We start from the raw sequence: 14382 nt of genomic DNA, 5'->3' as shown, positions 1-14382 counted from the left end.
TCTGAAAGCAGGATTTGTTTTTTAGCAGCTGATTTCTGATTTTCTGATTTAACAGCAATGTGGGAAGCTGCAGGCCCCTGAAGATTTTGGTCACACAGTACAAAATGAGATACACTGTTCTGAACCAGCCTTCACATGTAATGATAAGCTGTTTACTCACAAGTAAAACAACCCCCCTTTTTATAACAGGGCACTAACTGTCTTTTGTTCATGTGGATAAACAAAAAAAATCCAACTAATTAGTCCTAACAAACCTGATTCTGGCCAAGGAATCAGAATTGCTTGCTGTATACTAGAAATAAATAGTTGTCTGCAACAACTGGCCACTTCCCAAACCCTTCTATTTATTTCCCAGCCATGGAGGGGCTGGCTAGCATCTGCTTCTTCCTTTTCCTGGGAGCCAGTTTATTGATTTCCTTCGCTCTCCTCTCGTTTCCTCTCTGCGCATATGTGCACCTGGGATGGGCTGCATCTGTTCCTCCCCCTCATTCTGCTCAGGTCCCGAAAACAGCTGCCTCTCCACTTGGGGGAGGACAGAAGGTCCCCAGCTCTGCCTCTAATACTGTTTCATTATCACAGCCTTCCAAAGGCTCTGAAGTTCACGCAGTCTCTCCCTCAATCTCCTCCTCATCTGATGGGCCACAACATGCACACACATTTTCTTGGTTGTTAAATAAACGTAAAAACATCCCATTCAGCCAATAATAATTTCTTGGAAAGAGTTTCATTGAGAACTGATATTTTTTTTAAAAAATGCAGATTTATTTTTGTTTTTTTTTCCTGCCCAAGTAGATGAATATAGAGAAATTGGGTAAATTGCCGAATTGACTATATTTCTGTGGTTAACTCATGGCATATGTCGGTTCTCCATTAAGGAGATGTTGGCATTTTTTACTTTGTTCACACCTTGGTTGATAAGATGTAAGGAAGTCCAAGGTTACCTTCATCAATTCACTGCATATCAGAACGATTAATTATTCATTACTGGAATTTGCTTACAGTATTATGCTTGGGGTGAATAGAAAACATTTGCAGGTTGCCCATAATGGAAATACATCTCTAAATGTATTGGCCAATGTATTCCCACCAAATTCTTACCACCCAAATCCAATACAAGTAATCATAAATGGTGACAAACATTGATCTACCATGCTGTGGTCATTTCTCAAAGGAGCAACAATTGGAAGATTTTTGTCTTGGCAACAGCACATATTAGATCCCTTATGTATTTCAAAGAAGGCAGCAGAACTGTGGGCTGGCTTTCCACTGAAGTATAACACTCACTTCTTGATTCTCCGCATAACTATGACTATCAATAGAACAAGGATGTATCCTTGAGATTATTTCAGGAGAAGGATACATCCAAAGGAAGATCCTTCTTCAACTTAGAATATCTTCATTTGATCCACTGAGAATGTTTCCCAACACAAATTGCTGCTCTAGCAAATAGATATATGCACAGAGATACAGAAACACATGCACAAACAAATTCATTTGCTAGAGCAGAACATTATCTATCTATCTATCTATCTATCTATCTATCTATCTATCTATCTATCTATCTATCCATCCATCTATCCATCCATCCATCCATCCATCCATCCATTTTTTCCACTATGTATTCTAAATGGTCTGTGATATCCATCCATCCTTCTATAGATCATCTCTCTATCTCTCTTATCTGTCTGTCTGTCATCTATCTCTCTATCTCTCTATCCATCCATCCATCCATCCATCCATCCATTTTTTCCACTATGTATTCTAAATGGTCTGTGATATCCATCCATCCTTCTATCCATCATCTCTCTATCTCTCTTATCTGTCTATCTGTCTATCTGTCATCTATCTATCTATCTATCTATCTATCTATCTATCTATCTATCTATCTATCTATCTATCTATCTATCTATCTATCCATCCATCCATCCATCCATCCATCCATCCATCCATCCATCCATTTTTTCCACTATGTATTCTAAATGGTCTGTGATATCCATCCATCCTTCTATCGATCATCTCTCTATCTCTCTTATCTGTCTGTCTGTCATCTATCTCTCTATCTCTCTATCCATCCATCCATCCATCCATCCATCCATCCATCCATTTTTTCCACTATGTATTCTAAATGGTCTGTGATATCCATCCATCCTTCTATCCATCATCTCTCTATCTCTCTTATCTGTCTATCTGTCATCTATCTATCTATCTATCTATCTATCTATCTATCTATCTATCTATCTATCTATCTATCACCAATCCATCCATGGATCCATTTCTACTTTGGATGAGAGGGAAAAAGAGAGATAAAAATCATAATAGCGTGGAAGGGGGAAAAACAGATTTTCCCTACATGCTATTCTGGAGAATGTGATATATTATAAGAAATAGAGTTTCTCAACAAAAAAAAAAGCCAATGAGAGGTTTTTCTATAGAAGTTATGTATCAATACGTTATTGTCATGTTTTTGTGTTGGTTTCACTACTTCCCTAAAATGATGGAGATAAAATCAAAATTGATAAAAGAGTTTGGGCATATCTTTTTTTTTTAGTGGGATTTTTTTTCTGGAAGAGAACAAGCTCACTTTGATAAAAAAAAGATCCTTTTGGTTGGGGTGTTTTCCACTTTGGGAGACAACTAAGCTGTTCAGAAGTGATTTGGCTATATTATTGTGCACTGGCAGGATGAATTGATAAATTGCATAAATCTGCTTTTTTCTTATTAGTTTTGAGAATGACAGTAAGAGAAAAACCATCCCAAAGATTGGGATGGAACACAAGAATCTAGTGGGGTGTCAAGAGTTCCAACAGAATCAGAACTCCACGGCTGGCCTATTCCTCAAATATTTCCTCAAAAGTACAGATTTATCAAGTAGGTCATATTGGCACATCTGGGGAAACCTGACTCTAAAGCTCCTTGGCAGAGGTGGTATTCAGCTGGTTTGCACCAGTTCACGTGAACTGGTGGCAGCAATTTGCCCCAGGTCAGAGAACCGATAGCAATGGCCAGCTGGCCACGCTCCTGAACCGGTCCCCCTGTCGTCGCTCACTCGTTTGCCTGCTCGCCCCAAGATCTTGGGGGGCAAGATCTTGAACTTTCAACTGGGTGGTGGAAATCTGGAAGCTTTCAGATTTGGATTTTTCCAGATATGCCAACATGTCTCTCTTAATAAATTGGAACTTTGAGCAATACTTTGCCTTACTTACTTTTGGATGCTATTTGGAACACTGACATTAATTTGGAGGACCCTTAAAATTCTATGGGATGGTGAGATGGTTGTCAGGCCTGGAAACCATCTTTTTACATTTGGGCCTTCAGGCTTACCACATTTTCCACTGTGGGAAAATGGGAGGGGGGATTAAGCAGAGTGTGGGTTATATATAGTCAAAATAGCATTCCTTTCTCAGAGAGTCAAGGACATCTTGACCTACACCTTGAGTGGCATGACTGGGAGCCATCTCCAGTTTTGGACGGTGCCTGATTAGACCATGTGATGGACATGAAAGTGCTGGGCAGGGACTTGGACTTTCCTTTGGGTAGGGAAAACCTGGAGGCTTTCAGATTCAGGTGTTTCCAGATATGCCAATAGGACATCTCTAATAAAATGGAACTTTGAGGAAACTTTGAGGAAACTCAAGTGTCAGAATCTTCTTTCATTGGGGGGTGTTACTTAGAAGCAATAGCAATAGCAATAGCAGTAGACTTATATACCGCTTCATAGGGCTTTCAGAAGCCTGACAATGGAATTTCCCTTCTTGATCTTGATAGTCTGCTTAGTTTTCCCATACTCAGCAGCCACACTGACGAGATGTGTGCCAGTGAGAAAATGATCTTTCCCCATGACACTCCCTTGGAATGAATTGAGATTCTCCAGGGACCCTTGAATAAATTTGACTACATTTTAAGTCTTTGGGGGATATTAAAAAGATGAATAGCAAGGAGATTTGCACAGCTCTAATTATTCTCTTCTGAAAACATTATTTTAATTTTTTTAAAACTCCCTGTAATGTTTCCCACCTGATTTTACAATCTTTAGCAAAGATTGCACAGGGTAGGGAGGAACAGGGTAGGGATTTAATCTTTATTTGATCTGGCAGTTTTGCCTTGATTCCTAATTGTCGTATCTGATTTGCTCCCAAGCTTAAGTTAAGTGGTGTTTTACTTCAGAGAAAGAGATTTTGACTTTCTCTATGGAGATTCTCAGTCATCCAGGTCATAGTCGTCTCAAAGGTAGTTTTTTTCCCAAAAGGCAACAACTATTTAGCTGAGCAATGTGATATATGCAATGCAATGCAATGAGACATGTGTAATGCCAACTCACAAAGCATCCCTGGCCTGCTCTCGAGTTGCCACAGGAAAGGGGGGATGGGAATCCGATAAAATGGCATGGCAGCAAAAGACAGATGCACATTCCAGACTTCTCTCTCCCAAGGCTGTATCCCAGGGTTACTTACAGCAGCCGGAGGGGAGTGATCTCTACAATGTGAGAAATTGCCCTGTTGGCGAATGTGATTGATGACACACTCTGGGGAGGAGGGAAACAGGGTCATTGTTGGGGGCGTAAATTATGTGGGGTCAGAGTGACTTCACTTGGGAACATGCCCAACATTGGCGCCTAATAAATAACTGGATTTCTTTTTAAGCTTGGCTCGAGGCTCATGATTTAATTAAGGCATCCATGCAGATCTATACATTGGTGAAACAAACAAACAAAAAGACCCTTCCCAACAAATGGCACAACATAGGAGAACCAACCCACCAGGATTGGATTCAGCAGTCCATCTGCATTCGGAAGACAAAGCCCACTCTTTTGAAGACAGCAAAGTCAACATTCTGGACAGAGAGAACCATTGGTTTGAAAGAGGGGTAAAAGAGCCCATTTATGTTAACAATGAGTAGCCATCTCTCAACTGAGGGGGGAGGGATAAGATATCCCCAATCTCCAGTCTAAAACACAGTGCTTTCACCAGTTCCAAGATGATTCCACAACCAATTGCTCTCTGATTCAGGTGATCCTGAAGGGCACAGAGAAACTGCCAAGGGGCTTCAAGAGCTCTCAGGGAGAGTGATAACGACCAGAGGACTACAAAAAAAAAGGATCCTTCCAACACCCCTCCCCCCATGAAGCCTTTTTAGATGAGAAGCAAAACATTGTCTTCTTCTTTCTCAAGGAAAAAACAACAGCAACAGTCCAGTTGCTTCCTGAAAAAGCATCTTTGAGAGACAATCTTGAATTTCTTGTTTTCTAGACATCAATTAACCCCCCCCCCCTTTTTGGTACTTTTGAGTCTGTTTTGATTCCTGGGACCTGCCTGGATGAATCCCTGCAGTTTTCTCTAGCAAGATTTTAGAAGTGGGTCGCCCTTGCATCCTTCATAGGGCTGAGAGAGAATGACTGGCCCAAGGTCACCCAGCTTGTTTTGTGACTCACGGTCTCTCATCTTCTAGCCTAGGGGTTTTAAACTCTACACCCAGCTGGCTGTCATCCATTAGCAATATCCCATAATTTATTATGTTCCTTATTGTGGGACACATCTTCAGACAGCCTCCCACGTTTGCTGCCAGCAATGAAATGAATACTTCAGCTGTGACTGCACAACTTGGAACCCCAGATACAAAATATTCTCAAATTGGGAGACCTGGACTCAATGTTTTAATGAAAAAACTACTAATCCAATAACTCACCCTTCCAAAATGTATTTAGCATAATACTTTAAGCAATTCATACCAGCTCTCTACACATTGGAACTGATAGAAACCTGGCAGCTTCAACTTCCAAATTTACCACTTTGACAGAAAAAAAATGTGACATTTCCTTGATAATCAAAGCAAAAACAAAGGAAGAGAAACAGAACATATTCACATCATGTACATCAGTGACATTGTGATATAACAGGAGACATTGGCAACATCACTTTAAAACTTTTGACCCCAAAGAGAGCTAACATGACTGGATTCTCTCAGAGACAGGAGTTGAGAATTTGAAGGGAAGCCACTATATGTCTGTAATGTTGACATGTAAACTTCTGAGGGTATGGATAGAGAGCTGAAAACCTTGAGATGGCTGGTCCTTTGTGCTCTCTGAGCTTGGTGGTTTTCTTGCAGAGGTTTCATTACCCAAAGTAGGTGATATCATCAGTGTTAGAAGGGAGGGGGAGTTACAAAGAGAGAAGGAGGAAGAAGAAAAAGAGAAGGAAGGAAGGAAGGAAGGAAGGAAGGAAGGAAGGAGAAGGAGAAGAAAGGATGGGAGAGGAATGGAGAGGAAGAAAGGAAAGGAAAGGAAAGGAAAGGAAGAAACTGTGGCGTCCTTTGTGCTCTCTGAGGTTGGTGGTTTCCTGCCAGATGTTTCATTACCAAACTAGGTAACATCTTCAGTGCTTGGTGATGGTGTCACCTAGTCTGGTAATGAAACATCTGCAAGAAAGCCACCAAGCTCAGAGGGGAACCAAGGAGTCGACAAAGTCAACTCTGAGCTACAAATATTCTCTTCTATCAGAACCTTGAGGTTAGGCACTGGACAATAACACCAAAGCACAGTGCAAGGACTCATGAAAATTTCTCCGTTGGAGCACAGGTCCTTCCCAATCGTAACAATGGCCTGAGAAAGATCTCAGCTTGGCCTCAAAGGATCCAGGGATTCAAATCACTATAGAGGTCATCCTTAACTTATGACCACAATTCAGCCCAAACCTCCTGTTGCTAAGCGAGACATTTGCTAACTTGAGTATCACCCCGATTTCATGACTTCTCTCACCACAGTTGTTAAGTTAGTCACGTGGTTGCAAAGTGAATCAGGCTGCCCCTTTAACTATGCTGTCAGAAAGTCACCAAAGGTGATCCTGTGTAACTGGGGTACTGCGACCATCATGTCAATTGCCAACCCCCCAAATTCTGATTAAATGGGGATGCTGAAATGGTGTGAAAAACAGTTGGAGGTCATTTTGTAACTTCAAAGAGTCACTAAACCAAAGGTTGCAAGTGAAAGGCCCCCTGTGTTTCAGGCATAAGCAGTCTAATTAACAGTAGTCCTTATGACCAGTTATTCAAAGACTGTTCAAAGTTATGACCAACCCCCCCAAAAAGGGACTAATGATGACCTAGATTCAAAATCCCAATCATTGGCCCCCTTATGTGGTCATGTGACCAAACCTAGGCTGTTTGGCAATGCAGAATAGAATAGAACAACAGAGTGGGAAGGGACCTTGGAGGCTTTCTAATCCAACCCCCTTCTAAGGCAGGAAATCCTATACTATTTCAGATAAATGGTTATTCAATCTCTTCTTAAAAACTTCCAGCACTGGGGCATTCACAACTCCTGGAGACAAGTTGTTCCACTGTTTAATTGCTCTGATTGTCAGGAAATTTCTCCTTAGTTCTAAGTTGCTTCTCTCCTTCATTAGTTTCCACCCATTGCTTCTTGTCCTGCCCTCAGGTGCTTTGGAGAATATCTTGACTTCCTCTTCTTTGTGGCAACCCCTGAGATATTGGAACACTGCCATCATGTCTCCCCTGGTCCTTCTTTTCATCAAACTAGACATACCCAGTTCCTGCAACCGTCCATCAGATGTTTTAGCCTCCAATCCCCTAATCATCCTGGTTGCTCTTCTCTTGCACTCTTTCTAGAGTCTCAACATCTTTTTTACATTGTGGCGACCAAAACTGGATGCAGGATTCATCCAGTCACAGTTGCTTTTATTTGCAGTGTCCCACAATGTTTTTTCCCCAAAAGAATGACACTTACTTTCAATTTTGAGGCAAAATCTTGTCCATAGCAAACCACTTGTTCTTTTATTGACTACAGTATTCGCTTAAGGACCATGGCAAGCACTTTACAACTGTTATGTTATCTTAACAACTGTCACAAAAGAAGTTATAAAATCAGGTCGGTTACTGACCCGTTTTAAGACTGTTACAACATATGATCATAACGGGCAAGCTCCATTACAGTTGTTATATCAAGGACTATTTGTAAGGCTACTATTCTATTTTATAGGATTAATGATTAATTTGGCAGCAAGGAGAATCCTGTGAGCCTCACTGATTAATTATATTTGGGCAACCACATTTTTCTGGTTGATAGGTGATATCTAAAATAAAGTAAATATAGTACAGATTAAATGAGCCTGTAGGGGCTTCATATGAAGTCATAAGAGAGAGGTCACAATTGTATGATCAAAGCCTCCCCCCAACGCTGTACATATGTTGAAGTTATGTATATGCAAAGCACAAGGGGGTGGGGTTTTGATTGTGCAGTCACAACTGCACAACTGCCATCTTGAAACTTTTCACCCACACCTCACTGGATATCCCTATGAAGTGTGAGCGAAAAGCTTATGTCTGCATTCCACTGGATAGATAATTTATCTATCTGGCTGTACAATCTAGTATAACATAACAACAGCATAACACAGTGTAGAAAAATGGACCAACTGTATATGTGGGTTCAAATGGAAATTAAGTATGCGATGTGAGTGTTGGGAAAATCTTTCGCCTTTCAAATTAGGACAACGAAAACATCTCTTTAAATTCAGAAACAATTTTCACTAAACATGCAAACACTGGCAATTTCATAATTCATCCTTGATCGAGTAATTGCTTGAGAAGATATTAAATTATATTATTTGCTTCCATTTCAAGAGCAGTATAACTCTTCTAATGACCTATCTCTCCTCACTGCAAGCTTGAACTAATCTCACAATGAATATGGCAATTATTGGAGATGGGAAAGGAATCCAGCAGACTACACTTGATTATATTTAAAAGCAGAAAGCAATATTCATATTTAACCGGTGGCAGCTTATCTTAGTTAAAATTATCCTTTGTAAGGGGCTCAAAATTAGACCAATAAATTTCATGCTGTTTGGGTAAATGACATCCCTCATCCCCTCAAACACCTGAGCATCGTAGGTGTTTCTGTTTAAAGGAGCTACTCAAGGGGTTTTTAATACTGTTGCATATTTGCTTCCTCTGATTTTTCAGTAAACACTTTCAATCTATTAAACATTTCCACAAGTGTATTCAGTTGCTTACCTTTGAGCCTCGCTCATTAAAAATAATTTCAACATCTAAGATTTTACCAAATTGCTGCAAAGAAACAGAAAAATTGCATGAGCATTGATAAAAAAAAACATCACGAGAATCATTTAAATTTGTATGGAAGGAAGATTTCTTCATTTTAAGCAATGTTTACCAAGGGAAACTAACTGAATACTAAAAGACTTGCATGTTTATGCACACTTTTAAAGGAAGGCACAATTGGCATCAATATTGCCTTCCTTAAGTCCCAGGTAAAATATCTGTTTTGGCCATTTTTATCATTGGGATTGTTTTATTAAATCCATTGGAGCCTTCTACATAACACAATTCATATATTTTGTTGTTGAATTTTTAATTCCATCTTATTTGAAACTTTTTTTTACACATTCTGAAAAAAGCCCTACTGTCATAAACTGAAGGGCTACCTGTTGCATATTTTAAATTATTTACTTCATCACCTCTTCCAGTTTCCCATGAAAACATTTTAACATCCATATCGAACCCCGCAAAAGAGCATAACACCCATATTTTTTATCTTCTTGTGACACTGTAGGTAAACATCAGTTTCTATTGTTTTGGTTTTTTTTAGATTTTTGCCAAGAGCAATATTTAGTTTATACACTTATTTCTCTGATACATTTAAATATGTATGTTTCCATAGTTTTCCATTCTTCATGCTTCCCTCCATTCCTTCTCTTTAATTAAAAGCAAAATAACATAATAACAAGTTAATCAAGACATTAAAATAATTAAAACAGCACCTGGATGACAGAGGTAAGATTAATTAATAAGCCTCATTGCAGTATAAATAAAAAAAGTTGGCAACATTTACAGATTGTGAGCTGCAACTGGTTTGAAGGATGTCCTCTAAAATGTGAATGAGCTCAAGGCAAAAGCTACATTTGGTTTGATTAACATTTATTTTAAATGAAAGTTAAATAGGATTCAATACATTAATAGAGCTATATTTCCCATCTGTCACATTGCAGTTTCTTCAGGAGACGGGATCTGTGGGGTATACTCTCTTATAGGAAATCTTTGTCCCTAAAGCTGCAAATTGTAGATCCTTGCAAAGGAAGACCGTGTGTTAAATTTGGAGTTAGGCAGATGTGTCTCTCACAAACTGATAGATAACAAACTCATGGCTGGCTCAGTGATGATTTTGCAGGAGATCAATGTTTTTATTTTATTTATTTATTTAGTTTGTCAAACATGTAAAAGATAACAGGTATAAGCATAAACATGGACTTGGACACAGGAAATGGGTACAAATAAATGGGAACAGTAGGATAGGGGATGTTAGGCACGCTGGTACGCTTATGCACGTCCCCTTTACAGACCTCTTAGGAATGGGGTGAGGTCCAGGGTAGACAATTTGAGGTTGAAGCTGTGGGGGGTTTGAGGATGTAGCAATGGAGTCAAGTAGAGCATTCCAGGCGTTGACCCCTCTGTTGCTGAAGTATTTTTTTTTTTGCAATGGAGTTTAGAGCGGTTTACCTTGAGTTTGTATCTATTGTGTGCCTGTGTATTATTGAGGTTGAAACTGAAGTAGTCGTTGACAGGTAGGACATTGTAGCAGACAATTTTGTGTACTATGCTTAGGTCAGACCTTAGTCAGCGTAGTTCTAGGTTGTCTAAGCCTAAAATTTCAAGCCTGGTGCCATAAGGGATTCTATTGTGAGCAGAGGAGTGGAGGACTCTTCACGTGCACCTGAAATACCTCTGGACTTGCTTGACTGAATTAATGTCCGATATACAGTGTGGATTCCCGGCAGAGGAGTTCTATTCAAGAATTGGTTTTTATATTAAAATTGGTTTATACATTCAAGAATTGGTATTTCAGCAACTTCAAGACGTATGAATTTCATTTGCCAAAATTCCCAAGCCAACTGAAGTCCACACATCTGAAAGTTGTTGAGAAACACTGCAATAGATGAATAATTTGTGAGAGGGCTTTCTGCGAAGATTTACAGATTCCCACGTCAAAAAAGCTATTTAATTTCGTGAAACAAGTTGACTTTCCAGATTGGATGACTGATTTGAACTGTCAGATCAAAAGGGTCGCCTCCAAATACCCCTGAATATTGTGTGGCTTTTGTCAAATTGAATGAACTTGTTCGAGTCAGATTGATTTGACAATCCAGACTGAAAATTAGGAACTGAGTTCATTCCAAGTTGATCGAGTCAAACAGACACTTTGCAGTTGATCTAACTGCAACACTCCTCATTTATGGCTTCTGAAGCTACAGTTACTCTCTCTTCAATCATTGCAACCTGTGTTTTCTCTGCTACCCAATGAATCTGTAGAATATTTGGTGCTCTTTCAATAAAGGTTCAATAATTTTGGGAAGCCATAGCAGGAGCTGAAGGGCCCAATCTTAGAAAAAACATATTAATTGCTATGATTTTCTGTTGGTGAAGATCAGACTCTTATTTTGCAGAGTTTTGCCAAAAACAATATTTAATTTTGTTGTTGTTGTTAGTTGCAAAGTCATGTCCAACCCATTGCAACCCCATGGACAACGCTCTCCCAGGCCTTCCTGTCCTCTACCATCCTCTGGAATCCATTTAAGCTCATACCGACTGCTTCCATGACTCCATCCAGCCACCTCATTCTCTGTCGTCCCTTCTTCTTTTGCCCTCAGTCTTTCCAAGCATGAAGCTCTTCTCCAGGAAGTCCTTCCTTCTCATTAGGTGGACAAAGTATTTGAATTTCTTCTTCAGGATCTGGCCTTCTAAAGAGCAGTTGGGGTTGATCTCCTCTAGGACTGACCAGTTGGATCACCTTGTGGTCCAAGGGACTCGCAGGAGTCTTCTCCAGCACCATAGTTTTAGTGAGTCTTATTTCTCAGATATTGTCCTCTGTTGTCTTTTTGGTCACAGACAAGATGTCCCATTTCTCCAGGTAGATCTCAAAATAGTAAAATGAAAAGGCAAAACTGAGCTAGTACACTTAACCTAGGGAATCATTAGAGTAACTGGGCATTCTAAAAAGACAGGGGCCACTAAGTAAGTCAGATACTGGTAGGAAATAGATCAACAAAGATGAATAATTGATTTAAAAAATAATAATTTTCACAGAACTGGCAACTCCCAAAAATTCCTGCTGTAGTCCTCTCCTTTCTCCAAGAAGTTCTCTGATCCCAAATCAAAGATGCATTGTTTTTTTTTTTCTATTTCTCTTTTCTAGATAGCATAACTTCTTCTAGATGTGCAGTGGAGAAGAGAAGAGAAGATGGGCTTATTTTTGTTCTTGTTCAAGTGTTGGGGTGGTGCACCTGTCACACACATGTCCTTGCCCCTGCTTGAATGGTGTGGCAAAAAAGACCATGTACGTTATTTGGAGCATTTTTGGGGTTTATACATGATTGTGTAACCACCTGATATTCCAAGGGGCACCTCTGATTGTCACTTTGTAGTAACAGAACAGGGAATAGTTTCAGATCATGCATGCTTATTTCTTTTCAACATTGCTTTTCCCTTCAGAAGAACTAAGGATTGTTTTAACTTTTTATGATCGTGTATGTGTGTGAAAAAGAGAGTCTGCACTTAGCTCCTTGTGTGTGTGTGATAACAGACACAATTCATCCACATTGTTTTACAGTAACAGAATAACAGAGTTGGAAGGGACCTTAGGTGTCTTCTAGTGCAACCCCCTGCTCAAGCAGGAGTCCCTAGACCATTCCACACAAGGAGCTGTCCTTGTCTTCTTAAAAGCCTCCAGTGATGGAGCACCCACAACCTCTGAAGGCAACTTCTCTTCCACCACTTAATTGTTCCTGCTGTCAGGAAGTTTCTTCTTAGTTCTAGGTTACTTCTCTCCTTGGTTAGTTTCCATCCATTGCTTCTTGGCCTGCCTTCAGATGCTTTGGAGAATAGGTTGACCCCTCTGCTTTGTGGCACTTCCTCAAGCATTGGAAGACTGCTATCATGTCACCCCTTGTTCTTCTTTTCTTTAAACATATGGTTAAACATACATACCAGTGGTGGGATTCAGCCGGCTCGCACCTATCCGGGAGAACCGGTTGTTAACTTTCCAAGCAGTTTGGAGAACCGGTTGTTGGAAATCTCATTTTGTGTTTTTTTTGCAGGGATAATCCTGTAAGGAAAGCAGGAAGGAAACATTCTGGTGTTGTTTCTAGCCTAATCTTTATTGCCCTGCTTGCAGAAACTGCCTCTCCGATTAACCTTTATTACACTGTAACAGCTAAGATGAAACGCCCATCAACCTGAGTGACATTGAGTTGGTCATGCCCACCCAGTCACATGACCACTGAGCCAAGCCTACCCAGCTGGTCATTAGGGCAGAGAACCGGTTGTTAAATTATTTGAATCCCATCACTGATACATACCCAGTTCCTGCAGCCGTTCTTCATATGTTTTAGTCTCCAGTCCCCTAATCATCTTTGTTGCTCTTCTCTGGAGAGCAGAGAAGTCTTTCTAGAGTCTCAACATCTTTTTTATAATATGGTGACCAAAACTTGATGCAATATTCCAGGTGTGGTCTTATTAAGGTTTTATAAAGTGGTACTAATACTTTTGGAATGATTTGGTTTTGATTTTCTTCCCCAAGAATCATAATTGGGCCCCAAAGAGGAAATGAAAAATTCAACACTGCTTAAATTTATTAAATGGTGTGGGGAGGGGGGTTGTGAAGGTGCATTCAGTCTGTCAGAATGTGTTGAATCAGTAGAGCTGGTCTTTCAGCCTTTTCCATGAAACTAGTAAACATCAGGTAGATTTATTTATTAATGCAACCCAAAATTCTCCAAGCAATTCCCAAGGGCAGAATTTTCTTTTCAGCAACAGAAAGCGCTGCTTACTAGTACTGAAAAAAAAAATGCTTTTGGGTGCCTTTTACCCGTAACAACTAGTAGATTGCAGAAAAAGGCAGAAAGATCTGTAGAACAAAAAATGGACCTTGGCAGAGATAAAGCTGGTAATTTTTCGCACAAATAAACAAAAGTGGATTTTCCACATTCAATTCAGGAAAGCTTTATGGGCATTCTCTTGCCTTTTGAAAGAGTTTCCAAAGCAACTAATGTGCCTTGAAATACATTGAAGAGACTCACGCAAAGGTAAATCCTAAGGCATGAGAAAACGGGGAAATCATCTTTTAAGAAGAATAGTTCGTTTTCCTAAATGAGCATAGTAATTGCGGCAGAACAGAACAGAACAGAATAATAGAATTGGAAGGGACCTTGAAGGTCTCCTACTCCTACCCCCTCCTCAAGCAGGAAACCCTATACCCGTGATGGGGAACCTTGACACATGTGCCCCAGATGGCATGTGGAACTATCTCTGAGGGTAGGTGAGCCACTGCCCTAGGTCAGTTGCAGCGTGCATGCC

At 40.0% G+C, this 14382-nt stretch overlaps 1 protein-coding gene across 1 annotated transcript in view; it reads right to left on the bottom strand.

Annotated features, from left to right (window-relative positions):
• Positions 1–14382, bottom strand: part of RBFOX1 (RNA binding fox-1 homolog 1) — a 250667-nt gene that overhangs the window by 167241 nt on the left and 69044 nt on the right. Inside the window, exon 3 of the mRNA XM_032230214.1 lies at positions 9028–9081. Within this exon, the coding sequence (XP_032086105.1) occupies positions 9028–9081 (54 nt within the window). The remainder of the gene's footprint in view (positions 1–9027; positions 9082–14382) is intronic.

This window comes from Thamnophis elegans, chromosome 14 (genome assembly GCF_009769535.1).
Source record: "Thamnophis elegans isolate rThaEle1 chromosome 14, rThaEle1.pri, whole genome shotgun sequence".
Taxonomy (NCBI): domain Eukaryota; kingdom Metazoa; phylum Chordata; class Lepidosauria; order Squamata; family Colubridae; genus Thamnophis; species Thamnophis elegans.
Note: the sequence above shows the minus strand (reverse complement) of the source record. Positions and strands in the feature narration are given on the sequence as shown.